The following is an 18,206-nucleotide window of genomic DNA, read 5'->3' as shown; positions in this document are numbered from 1 at the left end:
TTCTCATATATTTCAATTAATCTGTACATGAGTATTTATATACAATTGATTCCTATAATTGTGTTATACTAATTAAGAAGAAATACTAAATAAGAAATCCTAAATAGGAATACAGAATACAGAATATACACAGAAATAATATAATGATTGACTTTCCATAACAATATATATATATATATATATATTTGAGTTGCTGAGTGATAGATTTGCCTTGATTTTTTTTTAAAGGTAGACAATAAATACACACAAGTTAGTGATAGATCATATATCTTAATAAAATCATAAAATTTTATTAAAATTATTAATTTATATAATTTATGCATACACTTTTCACAAACAATATAAAATCTTAAAAAATTAACTCATCAAAAGATTTATGGAAATTGAGTCATACTCACACTAACTGTTGATATTGAGTTTTTTTTTTTTTTTCCTTATCTCAAAGGTAGACAACTCCCCCTCTATTTGGCCAACCTACAATTAAATATGATTACGAGTATGCATTTCCTACTGGGCAAAGCAAGCAGCCCCTATACGTTTGCATTTAAAATTCTTACCTGTCCAAACCTTCCAACTTCCAACTGCCCTATTGACAAAAACAAATTATCCTGTTTAAAAGAAAAAGAAAAAAAAATGAAAAAAAAAAAACCCATTTCATTTGCAATCGTTTAAGCTCATAAGAACGGCTAAATTCCAGATTCCAGGCACCCACCAAATTTCCCCTGCCATGGTGCTGGCGCCCCCTTCGTGCCTTCCTTCGTATAATCCTATTTATCGTCACTTGATAAAAGCATGAGATGAAGAAAATCACACCCCGCCACAAAACAGTACATGCCCCTCGGCATTGGTGGCTAACCTACCCCACCACGTGAAACCCACTGACAAAAGTGAGGCAATTAAGATTTGCAAAACCTTGTTGCATGGTATAAACGGTGTCGTTTCATTCTGATACAGTAATAAAGTGCTTCTCTTTCTTCTTACCGCAAAGAAAGAGAAAGCCCGCCTTTAATTCGCGAAAAACACTTGTCACCTGTCACCTTCTTCGCACAGTAAAACTTCTCTTTGGCTTTGTACCTCTCATTTCCCCACTCTCTCTCTCTCTCTCTCTCTCTCAGTTCTCGAGCTCTGCATAAGCAGTGGCCATGTTTGCGTGCTTCGCGGACTACCTTAGCTTATGCAGAGCCCCTCTCGCAATTGGGTATCTGTACCTCTATCTGCTACTCTCTTCTGCCTTCTTAGCACATGCACAGGCATATTTCCTTCTCCCTCTCTCTGGATTTATATATGATCCGTACGATTTTGCTTTTCCTTTTTAATTTCTAGCTATTGAACTGAATCACCTAGGAATTCCAGGTGCTGGAATCGTGTACAGCTGCTACAAATTGTGGGCCTGGGCTTTTCTGTGGAAACTGCCCCGCTCTGGGCAAGAATCAACCTGTCTGCACCAGAGGCCAAGCTATCATTCCCACCTCTATTGTGAGCTTCTTTGCTGTTAATTTTATGTGTTTTTTTAATGGGTACTGCTTTTTTTAAGATGAAACTTTGTAAATGTTTTGCATTTCCGGGTGTAGATTGATGGGTTGCCTTTTAACAAGTACACATGGTTAGTGACTCATAATTCGTTTAGCATCGTGGATGCACCGCCTTTGCCGGGTGTTCAGAGACTGACATTTTATAATCAAGAAGATACTGTGACTAATCAGTTGAGGGTATGTGGTACTTTTCTTATTTTTGTTTTTTCTTTTCTCTCCTGATTTTCATTGATGCCTTGTTTGGTTCCTGAGAATTGAGGTCAAACGAAAATGAGATAGGAAATTGAGAGATGAGTTATGTCTAATACATTTATTTGTTTAAATTAGGGTAAAATTGAACGTTAAGCTGCACATTTCATGTCCTTCTTTTACTCGGTTTCTTGGCACAAACTATAATAATATTTGTTCTCCTATTTTTTTTTTTTTATTGTTTGCTAGAATGGCGTAAGGGGACTGATGTTGGATATGTATGATTTTGAGGACGATATTTGGCTCTGCCATTCGTTTCGAGGGCAATGTTTCAACTTCACAGCCTTTGTAATGTGTTTTTTTTTTTTTTTCTTCATTTTACCAATTTAGCAATTTTAGATGTGCTGTAGTTATATGAATTAGTTTATAATGTGTGTTCATATGGGCGTTGTTCTCAGGGACCAGCAATTAACACCTTGAGGGAAGTAGAAGCATTCTTGAGTGAAAATCCAACTGAGATTGTGACCATTATAATTGAGGACTATGTGCATACCCCAAAAGGGTTAACAAAGCTGTTCACTAATGCTGGTTTAGATAAGTATTGGTTTCCTGTCTCCAATATGCCCAAAAAGGGTGAAGATTGGCCCACTGTGACTCAGATGGTGCAAGACAATCACCGGCTTCTGGTTTTCACTTCTATTGCTTCAAAGGAAGCAGAGGAAGGCATTGCTTATCAATGGAAGTATATGTTGGAGAATGAGTGTAAGTATCAAATTAATAACTACTGTTTATATGACACCATTTGTGGACTCTGTCCAGTAAAAATATGCTGTATTGGGTTTCAGCTGGAGATCCTGGGGTAAAACCAGGTTCGTGCCCGAATAGAAAAGAGTCAAAGCCATTGAATTCCAGAAGTGCATCTCTTTTCCTAGAGAATTACTTCCCAACATATCCAGTTGAGAGTGAAGCCTGCAAAGAGCATTCAACTCCACTTGCTCAGATGGTTGGCACCTGTTATAAAGCAGCAGGGAATATGATGCCCAATTTTTTGGCAGTCAACTTTTACATGGTATTATCTTAGATGAACATAAAAAGAAGCAATTAAACATATCATAATTAAGCATTCTAACTGCAATGCAATGATGCAGAGAAGTGATGGTGGTGGTGTTTTTGATGTTTTGGACAGAATGAATGGCCAGACATTGTGTGGTTGTAGCACTGTGACTGCCTGCCAGGTCTGTCACCGCTTCATTTCATTATTATAGTCTAGTTGTTTTTGGAGCCTGGAAAATCAATGATGTTGGTTTTTTTGCTAAATTCTAATTTCTAAATTTGTGTTCTAGTTGGTTTCATCTGAATTCTGCATTTATTTCATTTGGATTGAATATTTGAACCAACACTTGATCTAGTGGTGAAAGCTGGCCCCCAAATCATGAACATGAAGCTCCCATTTTACTGCTTTGCTTTGCATGTGAGAGTCTTTTGTAAAGATAGGATGATAGCCAAGGAGTTCTTAATAAATGCTCCAAACATATGCATGATGTTCTGTCTTATGTTGACTCTAAAACATGCCACACATATTTGAACTGGACTTAATTTTAGGCCAATCTCACGTTAGCAAACATAGTGATGGATTTTTTGTTTTACTGATAGCTCAAGACACCTTGGTTTTCACAGGATGCCATTTGCAGAAAGCTTCTTTCTCTTCTGACAACATTCTAACCTACACAAATTTGCTGTTACTTGTGCAGGCTGGAGCACCTTTTGGATCTTGCAAAAATGTTGCCGTGCCTAGTACAAGTCCTGTAACAACTACTGCAGGAAGCTTTTCAGGATCTGTTCAGTTTTCAAGATCTGCATCAACAGTCCATTCTCCAATATTTTTTGTTTTCTACTTGTGTTCTCTTCCATTGATTGCACTTATATTTCGAATGCAATGAGTGATTTATGGGGTAGATGGTTGGGTAGCTACTCCTTCAGTTAGACAGTTAGTGAGCTACTCTTTGGTAGAGTTTATAGCGTCAGTGTGTATTCTCCAGTCAGAACTGGTATAACAAATCCGTCTTACAGAGGAAGGTAAAGAAATACTTGCCAGAGGTATGAAGTGTGATTGTGAACAAAGAACTTCTTAGATTCTTATGTGGAGGCAAAAATTAAGGATAGCAAGGGAATCTGAGGTAGATGGTGATGGTGGCCAAGGAACACCTGGAATATCTCAAGAAGTGGTTCAGGTGTGCAGTGTGCTTCATTACGAGATTCTTGCATCTTTAAGATAGACATTTATGCCTCTTTGTTTTTTGCAGCAGCAAGCTTTGTTTTTGTTTTTTGGTGTTTCGCATCTGATCAGGATATGACATCTCCCCAAACTTTCACAATGTGCTACATATTTAGAAACATCCAAAAACATATTTCTTGCATAAGCAAGTATGCTCAGTCCAAGGAATTTTCCTAAAGCAAAATAACCTAGAGCCAATTAACTTTGTTATAATTTCTGCTTTAGCTCATGATAATGTAGGCAACCATCCTGGCTGTCAGAAATGACATCTCTAAGCTTTTTGCTTATTATAGTTAAATGTATTTAAATACTATATTCTAATATGTTTAAAATTCTTAAATCTGCTATAATGAAGGAAACCTCTTCAGTTTATATTGTTCTGGGCTAAATTTTTTGAAGGGGCTGCTAGTTGTAGTCCAAGATAACCTATAGCCTTTTATTGTGACATTAAGAGAATTTATTTCCGTTGTGTGACGCATTCAGATGTATTTTGACGCTAATCATGTATCAAAAACTAACAACCGAATATCTTCTTAATCAAAACAATTTGCCCTCTCTTGTTTCTACTTTTGACAATTTTTTTTTTCTATCTCGTGCTTTTTCAGGTTTTCTGTAGGCCATGTTCACCTGGAGTGTGAGATTGATAGGACATGTATTAAAGTGCTTCCACTGTTATTACTAAGATTTGTATTTCAATATTCTTCTTTGTGTTTGCATTCCCACTCATGCTCTGGCCTTTTTTAACCTTGCTAATGTTCTGGAACATTTATAGGCTATTGGATTTGAATGTACTTTGAGTTGTCACTATATATGGCCAGGAGGGAAATGAAGAGAAGTGAAAGGTAAGGGAGTCCTAATCATTTTAGGCTTTGTTTATATTTAATAGAAAATAGGAAAAAGAGTAGAAAGGGCCCTTTCATTCGCGTGGAGTTTATTAATTGGGTTGTAAACTATCACCTTCTCTCTGGAAGGAAAATTTTTTTTTACCATTTTTAACCTCATAACATGTCTTGGATATTGATGCGGATTTAGTGTCCAATAGAAATAAATGAAGATAAAAGATTCATATAGTCCATTTTAACTAATTTGAGATTAAAGCTTGGTTGATGTTGTTGTCACCTTGTAACATAATCAACTGGTAATATGGCAAGCATATGAATAAAAGGGTATGATTGTGTTGTGCGATTGTAATTCCTTCCCATCCCCTCGCCTTATCCCTTCTTTTTGTCTAAACAAGATAATTAATATGTTCCCCCTCCTTTAACCTCCCTCTCTATGTTCAGTTTCCCAAAAAAATTAATCCCTCTATTAAAATAAAAAAGGTGATTTAATGTCACATCTTGGAAGTGAAATTGGAAAGCAAAACGACTAATGGTGAATAAAAAAAAATCTATGGAGTTGGCTAATCTTTATGATCCAGCAAGCCCATGATCTTGCCTATTATAAATTGTTGCAATCCATGAATATGCTAAAATGTCATGTTGACGTTTCTCAAGATTGCTTCACCCGCATCAATGCATGTATTAGTATGCTCATTGCTAATATGGGCAAACTGAATTAAATTTAAAAAGGCAATATGTCAAAATAAAAGATCAAACAAAAATATGTTATTCCAATTAATTTCAGCCAAATTTATGCATTTAGTCTTGTTCATTGGCTAAAGCTGAGCACATCAACGTGGTTTACCATTTTCAATGCCAATGTGCAAGAGCAAAGCAAAAACATGATGAAATGCAAGCACAAAGCCAATGGTGCTGTTTCAACCAACAGAAGGCTAAAAAATGACAACTTTCCCATTATTATTTTGGTGAACAATAGGATCCATCCATCCAGAATTAAGGGCTTTGGATTACATAACCTGAACATGTAAAACTTGACTGTACAAACTCAAACATCATTCTTCTATATGCAGAACTAAATTTCAAATTATTTGCAGACATGAATATGGTAATTCTGCTATACCAGAGTAGCATTTGAAGCTCGCCACTTCATTTTGCTAGTTTATTTGATTCCTTAAATAGAAATAGAAAGCAGAAATAATCTGTGCAGATAAATAAGAAACATCAAATGAGCAGTTCATGCACAGGCAACATTGCTGCACTTCCAACGTTTACCAGAAATCATGCATGCTTTATTTGAAGAGCTGGACTAATGGTAAGCAAACCAAAAAAGCAGTCTACAGGGACTCTGGTTCCCCATGCATTAATGGACTCCAGTTTCCGGCATTTATTTACAAGTTTAAGAAGCCCAATCGCAGTTACATGACGGCAGCTCCACAAGCCAATGCTCTGAAAAAGAACACAGTTTATGAAATTTATCATCCTAATGGTGAAATATTGATGTATGCTGTAAAGAAACTAGAACTAGTGATGCGTCTATCCAAATGAAATTTATCCTAACAGGGCAGTGTTCCAAGGAAACTGACCTTTAAATTTGGACAGCTATCTGCAATAGCAAATAATGACTCATCAGTAATAAATGTACCACCAATATTGAAGTGCTGCAGAGAATTGGCTCTTGATATCTGTTGAAAAGTGAAGTGCATCTAGGTTAATCATACCACAGAAGTCACTGCAGGAAATATGATTACTACATAAAGAAAACAATTCTGAAGCACACGGATACCAGAAAAAATAATACATATATCCGTGCATCCAGTAGCAAGATAGAGAAAAAAATATGCGGCTAGTAGAGATTAAGGTGCATGCAAGGAGAGCATATTCGAATGGTGGGCAATCAAAAATATCAAAGCTAAAATTGAGTTGCTACTGTTCTTAAGAGGTGTTTATCACTTACCAATTGAACCACACCTTTGTCTGTGATTCCTGCCACGCCCCATAAGGATATGGATGTCAGGTTGCTTATGCACTTTGCCATTGATATTTCATACAATCCATTGTCAGTTATCTGGCAACCCCAACAGCTCCTGGAACTGGAAATAAAAATGAGGAAGAAGTATTTCATGTGATTGTCAATGCAAGCACCAAACCACCAATTACATGTTTAAACAATAGCGAAAGATTAGACATAATTGCTACTGATCATGTATGAACCCTCTGTGCATTGAACTTTCTAACCAGCACATGCAATCAATGCACGGACAATTCAGATCCTCATTGTTGCAACTGTGGATAGCAGGAAAAAAAATAGAAAATTTCACAGCAATCTACTAGGAAAACAGGAAATAGCAAAACATATATATTAACAAGAATGTTCAGAAAATTCACTACGTCAATGAACAATGAGTATCAAATTGTAAAGATCAAAGCTTCCACGCTAGAAATGCTCTGTTGTGTCTGTGAGAAACATCAACATGTCTAGACTATGCATTACTCTCAATCAGCAATTAAAATTAAAATGTCAATGGTTCTCTACAATTTCTACCCATTTACATGCAATCATTTGCATAAAATCGGTGCTCATGCTTCAAGTATTTAGCAATTTGGCATCACATTGATGCTTGAAAATTAAACAGTTTTGGGGAAACAGATATTAAAAATAAAACATTGAAGGAACTCACCGAAGCAACCAAATTTCAGCCAAATAAAATAGCTTTAAATGGTAATCAAAGGAAATAGACATGAAAAAACAGGAAGAATACTGATAAGCCTATATCTAGAAATTACCCAACAAATCAATAATGGGTAAAAACCCTCTTTCACCATCCACCGACAAATTCATTGAAACAAACGGTTTCTCAATCAGTGATTGGCAATTGAAGTAGATATACAGAAATAACTAATGTATTACAAAATCTTCAAGACAGAGAGAAAAAACAGAACATACATGTCGAGTTCTTTAAGGCTGTAAGCGTCGCCTACGAGACGGGAAGTGGAATTATCGTCTATCTTCAACCCTGCAAAGCTCAAACTATGTCTCCTGGCCAGAGACTGCTTCACCGCTTCTTTCCAGTTCCTGCAAACACTGCTGGCCCTAATATGCACATATACACAACCAAAAAAAATTACCCACCAATCAAATTTTTGTTTTTTCAATCAGAAACGCATCAAAATGGAAGAAGAAGTTGATAATAAAGCAAAAAAACTAACTGGGCTAAATCAGTGAAGGAATTTATGAAAACAAAGATATGAGCCAAGAGGTCAATTGGTAATCGATCAATCTCTGCTCCATCCTCCATGGAAACAAAGAAAAGGAGAGAATTCTTTACGTAGAAATGAAATTGGCAGTACTTTTATGCAGTTGAATCTTGAGGAAGAAGGCGGGCCAAGCTAGAATCTTTCAATTTTCAAGCTTTTAATAATGGAAAAAAGCAAGAAAGAGAAACGGAGGATGTGCTCATCTTTCTGTCATAATTTCATTCGTTAGCGAATCTCAAGTTTTTATGGACCTTAAAAAAAAAAAAACTTAACAAAATCCTATTTTAATTTTTTGAGATTTCTCAATAAAGAAAATTCTCAAATTTTACAAGCTTCAAAATGGTGTAAATAAAGCTGTAATTAACAAAAAAGAGGTTTTATTAGTTGCTCCAAAGTATATGCTCTAATGAAATGAAATACATATTTTATAATTTATAAATAATTAAATTCTTATGAATATATGACATACTAAAAATTAAAAATCCTATAATTTTTCTAAATAAAATGGTCATGCATCACAAAATTATTAAATTAAATTAATATAAAATAATAACATGATGGATAAAATAAAATAACTTTTAGGTTATCTCAAAATAGTTAGGGAAAGTTGTGGGATTGTAATTCTATTTGTCTTGATATATTATAGAGAGATGATTTAGAAATTTACGGTAAATTATAGATTGCATTCGATATATTAAAAAATAATAAATTTATGATAAAAAAATAATTATTTTTTAAATTTAAGAGTGTAAATTTATTATTTTTTAAGTAAGGGTGTATATATATTAGTAGTATTAGATAATTTAATTTGTTGAAATTTTATTTATTTTGAATTGGTTGATTTTTATTGGGATTGAGTTTTTTAAGTAATTTTTTTTGAATTAAAGTAATTTTTTACTAACATTTAAAATGAAGAATTTATGAAACTAAGATTTTATTTGTTTTACGAATAATATTTTTTGAAATAATATTTTATATATTTTCTAGTAGTTTGGACATTTAAGAAAATGAATTGATAAAAAATATTTTTTTATCAAATAAAAAATAAATTATTATTTTTAAAAATGACTTTCTCTTAAAAAAGATTATTTTTTATTTTTTAAATTTTGATAATTTTATTAAAATGGAAAAAAAAAATATATATATATTATTAATTTAATATTATAATTAAATAAAAAAATATTTTTATAAAAAATATTTTTTGATAAAATATTTTTTATATATATATTATTTTTTATAAAATAAATAGAATTTAAGTTTAAAATAAAATTTAAAAACATGCTCCTGAAATTTAGTTTTGAAGTAAAAATTTATTAATTATTTTAATTTAAATATTTAAAAGTGATTTAGCTTTTGGCCTTTTCACTCAAAAGAACATGTCCTTTGCGTGATTAGTGAGTTAATTTGTAGAGGTTGGCGTGGTCTACATTATCCATCCCACGTGGACATTTCTTCTGGCTTGAAATTCGTCATAAATAAATAAATAATTATTAAAGTATTACGTTAAACGAATAAATAATTATTATTTTAAAATAAGAATAATAATAAATATAATATCTATAAAAATCGTTTTATCCAAATACAGATCAATTAATATTCTTAAAAATTAAATTCATCACAAATTTATTTTAAATTTATTTTAAATTTTTTAAATATATTACAAATCCGATTCTTGTTGCTTGTAAAATTTGTGAATTTATTTAATTTTATATATTTTAATTAAAAATTTATATTAAAATTTATTTTTATTAATAATTTATATTTTAAAATTTTAATAATTTCATAAAATATTTTAATTTTATTTTATATAAAATAAAACATATAAAAATTTATAAACATTATTATAAAAAACTTATATTTTATATTTAATTAAATATTTATTTAAACATATTCAGATAATAAATACCTATTAAATTTTAAATTTGAACATATTTCAAATCAGATCATAAATTATTTAAATTTATATTATTAAAATTTAATCAAATCGAATATCTGCAAAAATTTTATTTATTGCCATCTTTATCCAGAAGGGATTTAGGAGCTAATATCTCTTATAAACCTCTATCATAAAACATGAATTTTATTTTTTTAAAAAAGAATTATTTTTAAAATTAAAAAAAATGAAAATTTTCATTTAAATATGATAATTGATAAAAATATAAATTAAATTAAATTTTTATAAAATTATAATTTTCAAACAAAGAGATTATTTAGTTGCAAATAGAAAATCAACATGTGAAATATCAAATGTTTATGGACCATTAATAGCTGCAGCCATGTTTCGGTGTTGGATTACTTATTAAAATTGGTCTTTTTATTTATGTATTGTATGAATTATTTATTTTTTTTTATTTTAATAATATAATTTAATATATATATTTTATATTTTATAATTATATTATAAAATTTTATTTATGAAAAAAAAATTTAGTTAATTATAATTTTATTTCTAGTTTTAATTATAATTTTTAGTTAAAAAATTTAAAATCCTTCACATAAAATAGAAAAAAATTAAAATTATTATTATATTTGTATGAAATAAAATTTTACTAGTTGAAATTTCAAAACATTTAAATAAAATTTTATATTTAATATAATAAGTTAATTTCTATATAAAACTTATAAAAATAAATATTAAAAAAAAAATAGTCTACGCCACATGTAAAAAAATTTAATGCAAATTGCATCAACCAGAGCAAGCAAAAGATAACATGCTGATAAACAGTAACAGAAGGGATCCTTAAAGAACCACTTCCTCGTCGAACTAAAAGAGAAATACATAGCGTCCAAATTTGCAGCAAAGTGGAGAATATCCATCACCACTTGGTAAAAAGTAAACGAGCCCACGGCATTCCGAGGGAGAGCTAACCATAAGATATGGCTGTCAGTTTCACAAATTAGTCATCGAAAACCCAACGACGCCGCCACCCGTAAACCAAACAGCAATGCAAGAGCCTCAACCATTTCCATCTTAAAATTTTATAACTTACGAGTGTCATGACTTGATTCTATGAGCTAAATTGACACTAAAACCTAGGTTAATATAAAGTCTTTGAAGCTCATAATAAGCTTCATTATTTTTAAATTCATAATTTAGACCAAAATTAAGACCTAAAATGTGAACAAAACAAAATAAAATATTATAAATTTATTTGAGTTAATCCAACTCGACAATTATCAGAAATTTATTATGGGAGTCTAACTCAACCTTGATACACAGCATGTATAAACCATTTAATATCATTAAATTTTTTTAATAATTAATACAATATATTTATAAACCAATGTCATAACGAAATTATAATATTTAAATAAATAAATAGACATAATAAAAATTATTAAACTAAAAAGCAATACAACTTACAGAGGAAAATGCAAGTTAGACTTGAAAAATAAACTCGCTCCTCCCGTAACCTGGGAAAAAATATTTAAACAAAAATAAGCATTTGGCTCAGAAAATTTAGATATTGATTATAGATGCAATTTTTATAACTATTTAAAATTAGTGTAATAATTCTACTATGAAATGCACATCCATCACATATAATAATAATTCATTCAATATTCACATAAGAAGGTAATTTGAAGCTACTCACATACTTAGTGTGTCACATCAATACATAAATATGGGAGCTGATCTCCTATACAGCTCTCTAAATCCAAATCTTACCAGCGAGCTTAACTCAAACCGGACTTTTGCTAAATTCAAATGAGGGGGCCAGCGAAATCAACTCAAGCTGTGCCTCACTTCAACTTTCCATATCCATAAGGACTGGGTTCCAATGAGACCAACTTAAGCTGCGACTACCTATCCAATCTATATCAAAATCCATATATAAATAACGCATTCGGCTCCAAATTATCCTTAGGGTAGCAATTACAAATAAATAATAATAATTAAATATGTAGCAACCAAAATGCACCTAATATATTAGTTATTTATGTACATAATTAAATATTTATAAAATGCATGAGCACGCCAAATATATAATTATTATTGAAATTAAAAAAATAATCAATATCTAACTCACAAACTGGTTGATCCGATTGCAATTAGTCCGGCTGAAGAGAAGAAAGGTTAGCCAACATCGATCACTTATACGGACATAATAACCTCTATCAATTACTGACAAAATTAACCAATTAATTTAATTAAAGAAACAATAATAATTACTAAGATCTTGCTAAAATTTCGGCAAAGTATCCCTTATAACTGGACCTAACTTCCCTACATGAAAACACAACAATAACAATAACAATACATAGGCCTCAGGCGCACAAGAAAAATTATAATGCTTATTTGGGGCCTACAATAAATCTAATCTAGGTTTAATTTTCTAAACTTAAGCTCGGGTCTCTAACTTCTTTACAGTCCAAATAATTATTTTTAGCACTTTAAAAATTATGAAAATATTCCTGGAGGTCCTCACATCATCCTTGTATTAATTAAAATTATTTTACTTAATTTTACTGAGTTAAAAAAATTTTATAGATTTAACCACCTAACTTAATCAAGTCACAAATTACACAACTTGAGTTAAGAACTACCTTTATAAATTCTGCTACATAGAACACGTTCGAAACGTCTAAAAATGCTGGGATTGACTATAATATTGACTATGCATAAGGACGGACCGCTAGGCATTCGGATGAGGATGGAAACTCGATCCTAAGTGCCAGTGAGCTATCGCCGATCCGATGGCATTTAAACAAAACCTATAAATTTTTAATAATTCTCATATAATTATTTTTAATTTATGGGAATCGAAAAGGTTCTAAAATCTCACAGTGTGATCTGGACCGTCTGATGATAGCATTTTTTCAATTGTGTCCGATCGGAGCTAGGTTAGTCCCATCTCAAAGATTTCAGTGCACTGTGTCTAATGATGGTCTCGAATCTCAGATCTAACGATCGTCTGATGATAGTATTTTTTCAATTGTGTCTGATCGGAGCTAGGTTAGTCCCATCTCAAAAATTCAGTGTACTGTGTCTAATGATGGTCTCGAATCTCTGATCTAACGGTTAGATCGTCCAGAATCCTTAATGGAAGCTGCTGAACCCATTTCTTTTTCGTCCTTTGTTTCTCACCGTGTGTTTCCATTAAATTCGATATTACCAGCCGAAAATCGTTCGCGTCTGTCGAGAGGAAGCTGTTGCATGGCTGTTCAAGGGCGAAATTACCAGAAATAGAAGAGAAAAGCTTGGCCATTTCATTTTTCTGTCACCTCGCGTAACCTTGGATCCACTCGAAGATTGCCATCGTTCATCACTTGAGAAACAATGCCAGAGCTTGCTGGAGGTCCTGGTTGCATCGTTGGCAACGATAGCTTGGTTGGAAAGAAAGAAAAAAAATTAAGGGGAAGGGGCTGGTTGGCTGTCGGGGACGAGAGAGAAGTGGTCTCCCCACTTGGTTCCAAAACGCAGCTTAGTCTGCACTTTCTTTTCAACTTTCTTTTTTTTTTTTTAATTTATATTTCTTTGATTGGTTTTTAAGGAAGAAGAAGCTTGTAATTGCTTGTTTTAATTGAAATTTCCCTCTCATATATAATTTCTCTCAAGTAAATATCTTACCTACCTTTTGCATTATAAGAATAAAATATAATTTAATCTCAACTTTATTTAATAATTAAGGTTAATATTATAATAATATACTAACAATGATAATTAAACACATTTAACATATCATTAAGCATAATAATAATAATATATTTTTTTATATAATCAATTGTTAATTAAAAAATATACATACTAATATTATTCCAAAATATATCCATAACAATTTAATAATATAAATTTATATAACCTATTTTAATTTAATTTTTCTAAAATATCATTAGAATAAGTAAAAATATTAAAACATTAAAAGTAAATCACTGAGATAATACTTTTTATTAAAATAATATTTTGAGTTTAAGAAAATAGAATTTGAAAAAAAAAATGCAGGGTATTACATACAGTGTATAGCTGAAAAGAGGATAGAGCCATTGGAATTTCGCCCAACCATGCCAAAACCCAGTGCACCTGACAACGCATTAAGTGAGGCATCAACATTGAACTTGATGACATCCTCCGGCAGAGTTTCCCACACTTTTGTTACTCGTACCAGCACCTCATCATCTTCAATGTTAGTCACAAAAGGCTGGGCTTCATGACAGAATTTAATCATCTCTGAAACAACAACCGTAGGTAGTTGATCTTGTTGAGCCATAACAAACTAATTTCGCTCTCGCTATACACCACATGATGATCACAGCATATGTTAGCTCTTGGTCTTGTAACTTCTGCGATAAAGCATTATACCAATTAGAAATGAGCCTCATTCATATCATCTACACGAAGTCCCAGTGGAGAAAGCAGCCATGCCCCCTGCTCCATGGACAATCTTTGGAGCACATGTAAAACTATCTCCTCCTTCCCATGACACTGAGGACAAATCACACCAATCTCACCACCCCTCGCAGCTAAATTCACAAAACAAGGCAGAATACCATGAAGAACTCTCCATATATAAAAACAATTTTTATCGAGGCAGAGAAGCCAAACTCCATACCTTCTTCCAATTAAAACTTGAAGAATTATTGGAAGAACTCGCACCATGTGATAACTTCATTTGCAATGCCAAATAATAACCGATGCAAACAAGTACAACCCATTTTTTGTAACTGTACAAAAGAGAGTATCCGACGGCTTTCGATAACTAAGAGGGATCTGTAAAATGGCAGCATGCTCAAAAGGCAAAAACACTGTCCTAATAAGATCAGCTCGCCACTCCATAGCATGAAGATCAACTAACGATGCCACTTTCTCACCCACATCCAACACTCGCTGAACCAATGTTCTCATACCATTAACCCTAGAAATGCAGTTATCATCCCATATTGAAATGGCAGATCCACCACCCACTCTCTAGCACGACCCTTTAAGAATGAGCTCCCTTCCCTTAGGTAGCAACCTTATATATATATATATATATAAGGTTGAACCTTAAAAATGGATTTGTAAGAGTGTGCTACCTAAGGGAATATATATATATATATATATATATATATATATATATATATATATATATATATATATATATATATATATATATATATATATAGCGTAGCAAAAACACTGTCTTAATAAGATCAGCTCGCCACTCCATAGCATGAAAATCAATTAACGATGCCACTTTATCATCCACATCCAACACTCGCTAAACCAATGGTCTCATACCATTAACCCTAGAAATCCAGTTATCATCCCATATTGAAATGGCAGATCCATCACCCACTCTCTAGCACGACCTTTAAGAATGAGCTCCCTTCCCTTAGGTATCACACTCTCATAAATCTATTTTTAAGGTTCAACCTTATATATATATATATATATATGTACATCAAAGTGCATTTTATTATAAATAATTGTATTTAAAGTTGTGAAATCTTAAATTTGTAAGTATTTGTTGTGACAAGTTCAATTAATTAATGACAGGGTACCACAACAAGTTTTTTTCACCATTGCCGGGGATTTGATTTTTGTTTGATATTTAAAGATTAATTGTTTGGTTAATTTGGGCATTTTATTTTTTATTTTTCTTTACCATTTTACTTTGAGATTTTACTTGTTTTGTTTTTCATGTACTTTTATTTTATGAGAAGAACAAAAAGTGAAGAAATGAGTTTATTCCTTGATCTAGAGATAGAGAAAATAGCTAAAGCTTTAAGAGCTGAAGCTAAAAGAAGAAAAGAAGAATTTAGAGCTCAACAACAACAACAAGCAAGAGAAATGGCCAACAACAACAACAACAACAATGTCAACAATCGTTCTGTGAAAGATCATGCCCATTCCAATATTGGGGATTTTATGCCAAGCATCACAAACCCAAGGATAGAAGCTAATAATTTTGAATTGAAGCCTGCACTTTGTCAGATGGTACAACAATCATAATTTGGAGGAAGTCCAAGTGAAAGTCCACATATGCATTTAGCACATTTCCTTGAGATCAATGATATGTTAAAGATAAATATTGTTTTTGATGTTTCAATTTGACGTAGATTGTTTACTTTTTTCTCTGAAGGATTGAGCTAGAGAGTTGCTACATTCTTTGCCACCAGGTTCACCACATGGGATGAACTTTCTCAAGCCTTTTTAGCTCAATATTTCCCACCAAGCAAAACAGCTAAGCTAAGAAATGAGCTAAATTCTTTTTGACCTAGAGATGATGAGAGCTTGTATGAAGCATGAGAGAGATACAAGGATTTGCAAAAGAGATGTCCGCACCATGGGATTCCTAAGTGGATGCTTGTCTAGCACTTTTATAATGGCATTTCTCTAGCAATTAGAAGTACAATTAATGCAGCTTTCAATGGTGATCTTATGGGGAAATATGAAGATAAAGCTTTTTTTGCTTTGGACATATTTGCTTATAACAATTACTAGTGGAGTTGTGAGAGAAATGAGATAAAGAAACCAGCTAGTATGTTTCAGTTAAATGCTATGAATATGTATAATGCTAAGTTTGATGCTTTGATTTTGATGCTTTGATAAGGAAGATGGATAAATTGGGCATGAAAGTAGATGCTTAAGTTGGAGGTTTAAATAATTCAGTAAATATTAGAGCTGCAAATGTGAATTGTGCTACCGATTTTCCTTCTTTTGGTTAAGACTTTTCAAGTGAACAAGTTGATTATGTTGGGAACTACAATCAAAGACCTATCAGTAACCCATTTTCTGCCACCTATGACCCATTATGGAGGAATTACCCAATTTTTCCTGGGAAGGTAGACAAGGACAACATCAGAATTTTCAACAACCTTCGGCATATCAATAACAATAAAATTTTCAACAGAATAGAGAACCTCCTCCTAAAATTTCTAAACCTCAAAATGCACCTGCTCTACCACAACCACAACAACCACCACCATAATAAGCACAACCAGACAAGATAGCTAGATTGGAAGCTCTGCTTGAGACTTTACTAGCAAGCCATCAGAGTTAGTAAGATATGATTTCTACTAACATCTAGAATGGATCAAATGACAATACACAATATGATGTTAGAGAAACAAATAGCTCAACAAGCAAGCTCTTCAAACAGTAGAGCATTTAGGAAGCTTCCTAGCCAACCAGAAAGTTCAAGGGAGCATTGCATGGCTATCATATTGAGAAGTGGCAAAGTACTAGAGAGTGGGGACAAAAAGGTTGAATTGGAAGTTGAGGGAGAGAAAACTAGAGAGGGAGGTAAAGAAGTTGAAGTTGAAGTTGAAGAAGAGATTTTAGTAGAAAAAAAAAAAAAAAAAAAAAAGAAGAGAAGAAGAGTGAAAAGAAAGAACCTAAATATGTGGCACCTAAGGCTTATATTCCACCTTTACCATTCCCATAGAGATTTCAGAAAGCAAAGTTGGATAAACAATTTGGGAAGTTTTTAGAGGTGTTGAAGTCTTTACATGTGACTATTCCTTTCACTGATACTTTAGCACAAATGCCTTCATATGCTAAGTTTTTTAAAGAGATACTCTCTAATAGGAGGAAGTTGGAAGAATTTGAGACAGTAACTCTTATAGAAAAAAGTAGTGCTGTCTTTCAAAATAAACGACCACCTAAGTTGAAGGATCCTAGTAGCTTTTCAATACCATGTCACATTGGAGACGTCAGTATAGATAAAGCTTTATGTGTTCTTAAAGCTAGTTTTAGTCTAATGCCTTTGTCCATTTATGAGAAAATGAAGATTGGAGAAATGAAGCCTGCCACCATTTCACTACTGTTAGCAGATAGATCTATTAAATTTTCAGTTGGAGTAATTGAGAATATGCTTTTGAAAGATGGAAAGTTTTTCATACTAGTGGATTTTGTGGTATTGGAGATGGAAAAGGATGTACACATTCCTATTATTCTTGGTAAACCTTTTCTTGCTACTGTTGGAGCTGTGATTAATGTTAAAAATGGAAGGCTTACATTGGAAGTTAGGGAGGAAAAATTAAGTTCAATTTGTTTCAAGTAATGAAAAAGAAAAATGACTTGGATTCATGCTTAAGAGTTGATGTGATAGATGAGTTGGTTGAAGAAATTTTCAGAAAGCAACATCTTGAAGATTCCTTAGAAGCTTGTTTGGTTCATAACATCATAAA

General features: G+C 32.3%; 2 protein-coding genes and 1 non-coding gene across 5 annotated transcripts; 1 reads left to right on the top strand and 2 right to left on the bottom strand.

The window, feature by feature from the left end:
• The first annotated feature begins 928 nt into the window (after positions 1 to 928).
• Positions 929 to 4,712, top strand: LOC110633388 (PI-PLC X domain-containing protein At5g67130). 3 transcript variants are annotated; one of them, XM_021781969.2, is made up of 9 exons: positions 1,009 to 1,250; positions 1,345 to 1,476; positions 1,572 to 1,709; positions 1,971 to 2,069; positions 2,180 to 2,483; positions 2,567 to 2,790; positions 2,870 to 2,956; positions 3,473 to 3,952; positions 4,602 to 4,712. In XM_021781969.2, the coding sequence occupies exons 1-8, from the start codon at positions 1,143 to 1,145 to the stop codon at positions 3,659 to 3,661; spliced, it is 1,281 nt and encodes a 426-aa protein (XP_021637661.2). In that variant the 5' UTR covers positions 1,009 to 1,142; the 3' UTR covers positions 3,662 to 3,952; positions 4,602 to 4,712. The 3 variants fall into 3 exon arrangements, with proteins under 3 accessions (XP_021637663.2, XP_021637661.2, XP_021637662.2); XM_021781970.2 differs by having other exon boundaries at positions 1,020 to 1,250; positions 1,354 to 1,476; XM_021781971.2 differs by lacking the exon at positions 1,971 to 2,069 and having other exon boundaries at positions 929 to 1,250.
• Positions 4,713 to 5,771: 1,059 nt separating this feature from the next.
• On the bottom strand, positions 5,772 to 8,288 carry LOC110633384 (F-box protein At5g67140). The gene is made up of 5 exons (XM_021781963.2): positions 8,046 to 8,288; positions 7,783 to 7,929; positions 6,793 to 6,928; positions 6,422 to 6,520; positions 5,772 to 6,284 (listed from the first exon to the last, which is right to left on the bottom strand). The coding sequence occupies exons 1-5, from the start codon at positions 8,132 to 8,134 to the stop codon at positions 6,117 to 6,119; spliced, it is 639 nt and encodes a 212-aa protein (XP_021637655.1). The 5' UTR covers positions 8,135 to 8,288; the 3' UTR covers positions 5,772 to 6,116.
• A 7,972-nt stretch (positions 8,289 to 16,260) lies between these two features.
• On the bottom strand, positions 16,261 to 16,367 carry LOC131181948 (small nucleolar RNA R71). Its single transcript, XR_009150418.1, has one exon. It is a non-coding gene; the product is annotated as a small nucleolar RNA R71 (small nucleolar RNA).
• Positions 16,368 to 18,206: the final 1,839 nt, after the last annotated feature.

This window comes from Hevea brasiliensis, chromosome 7 (assembly GCF_030052815.1).
Source record: "Hevea brasiliensis isolate MT/VB/25A 57/8 chromosome 7, ASM3005281v1, whole genome shotgun sequence".
NCBI lineage: Eukaryota > Viridiplantae > Streptophyta > Magnoliopsida > Malpighiales > Euphorbiaceae > Hevea > Hevea brasiliensis.
This window is presented reverse-complemented; position numbering and strand designations above follow the sequence as displayed.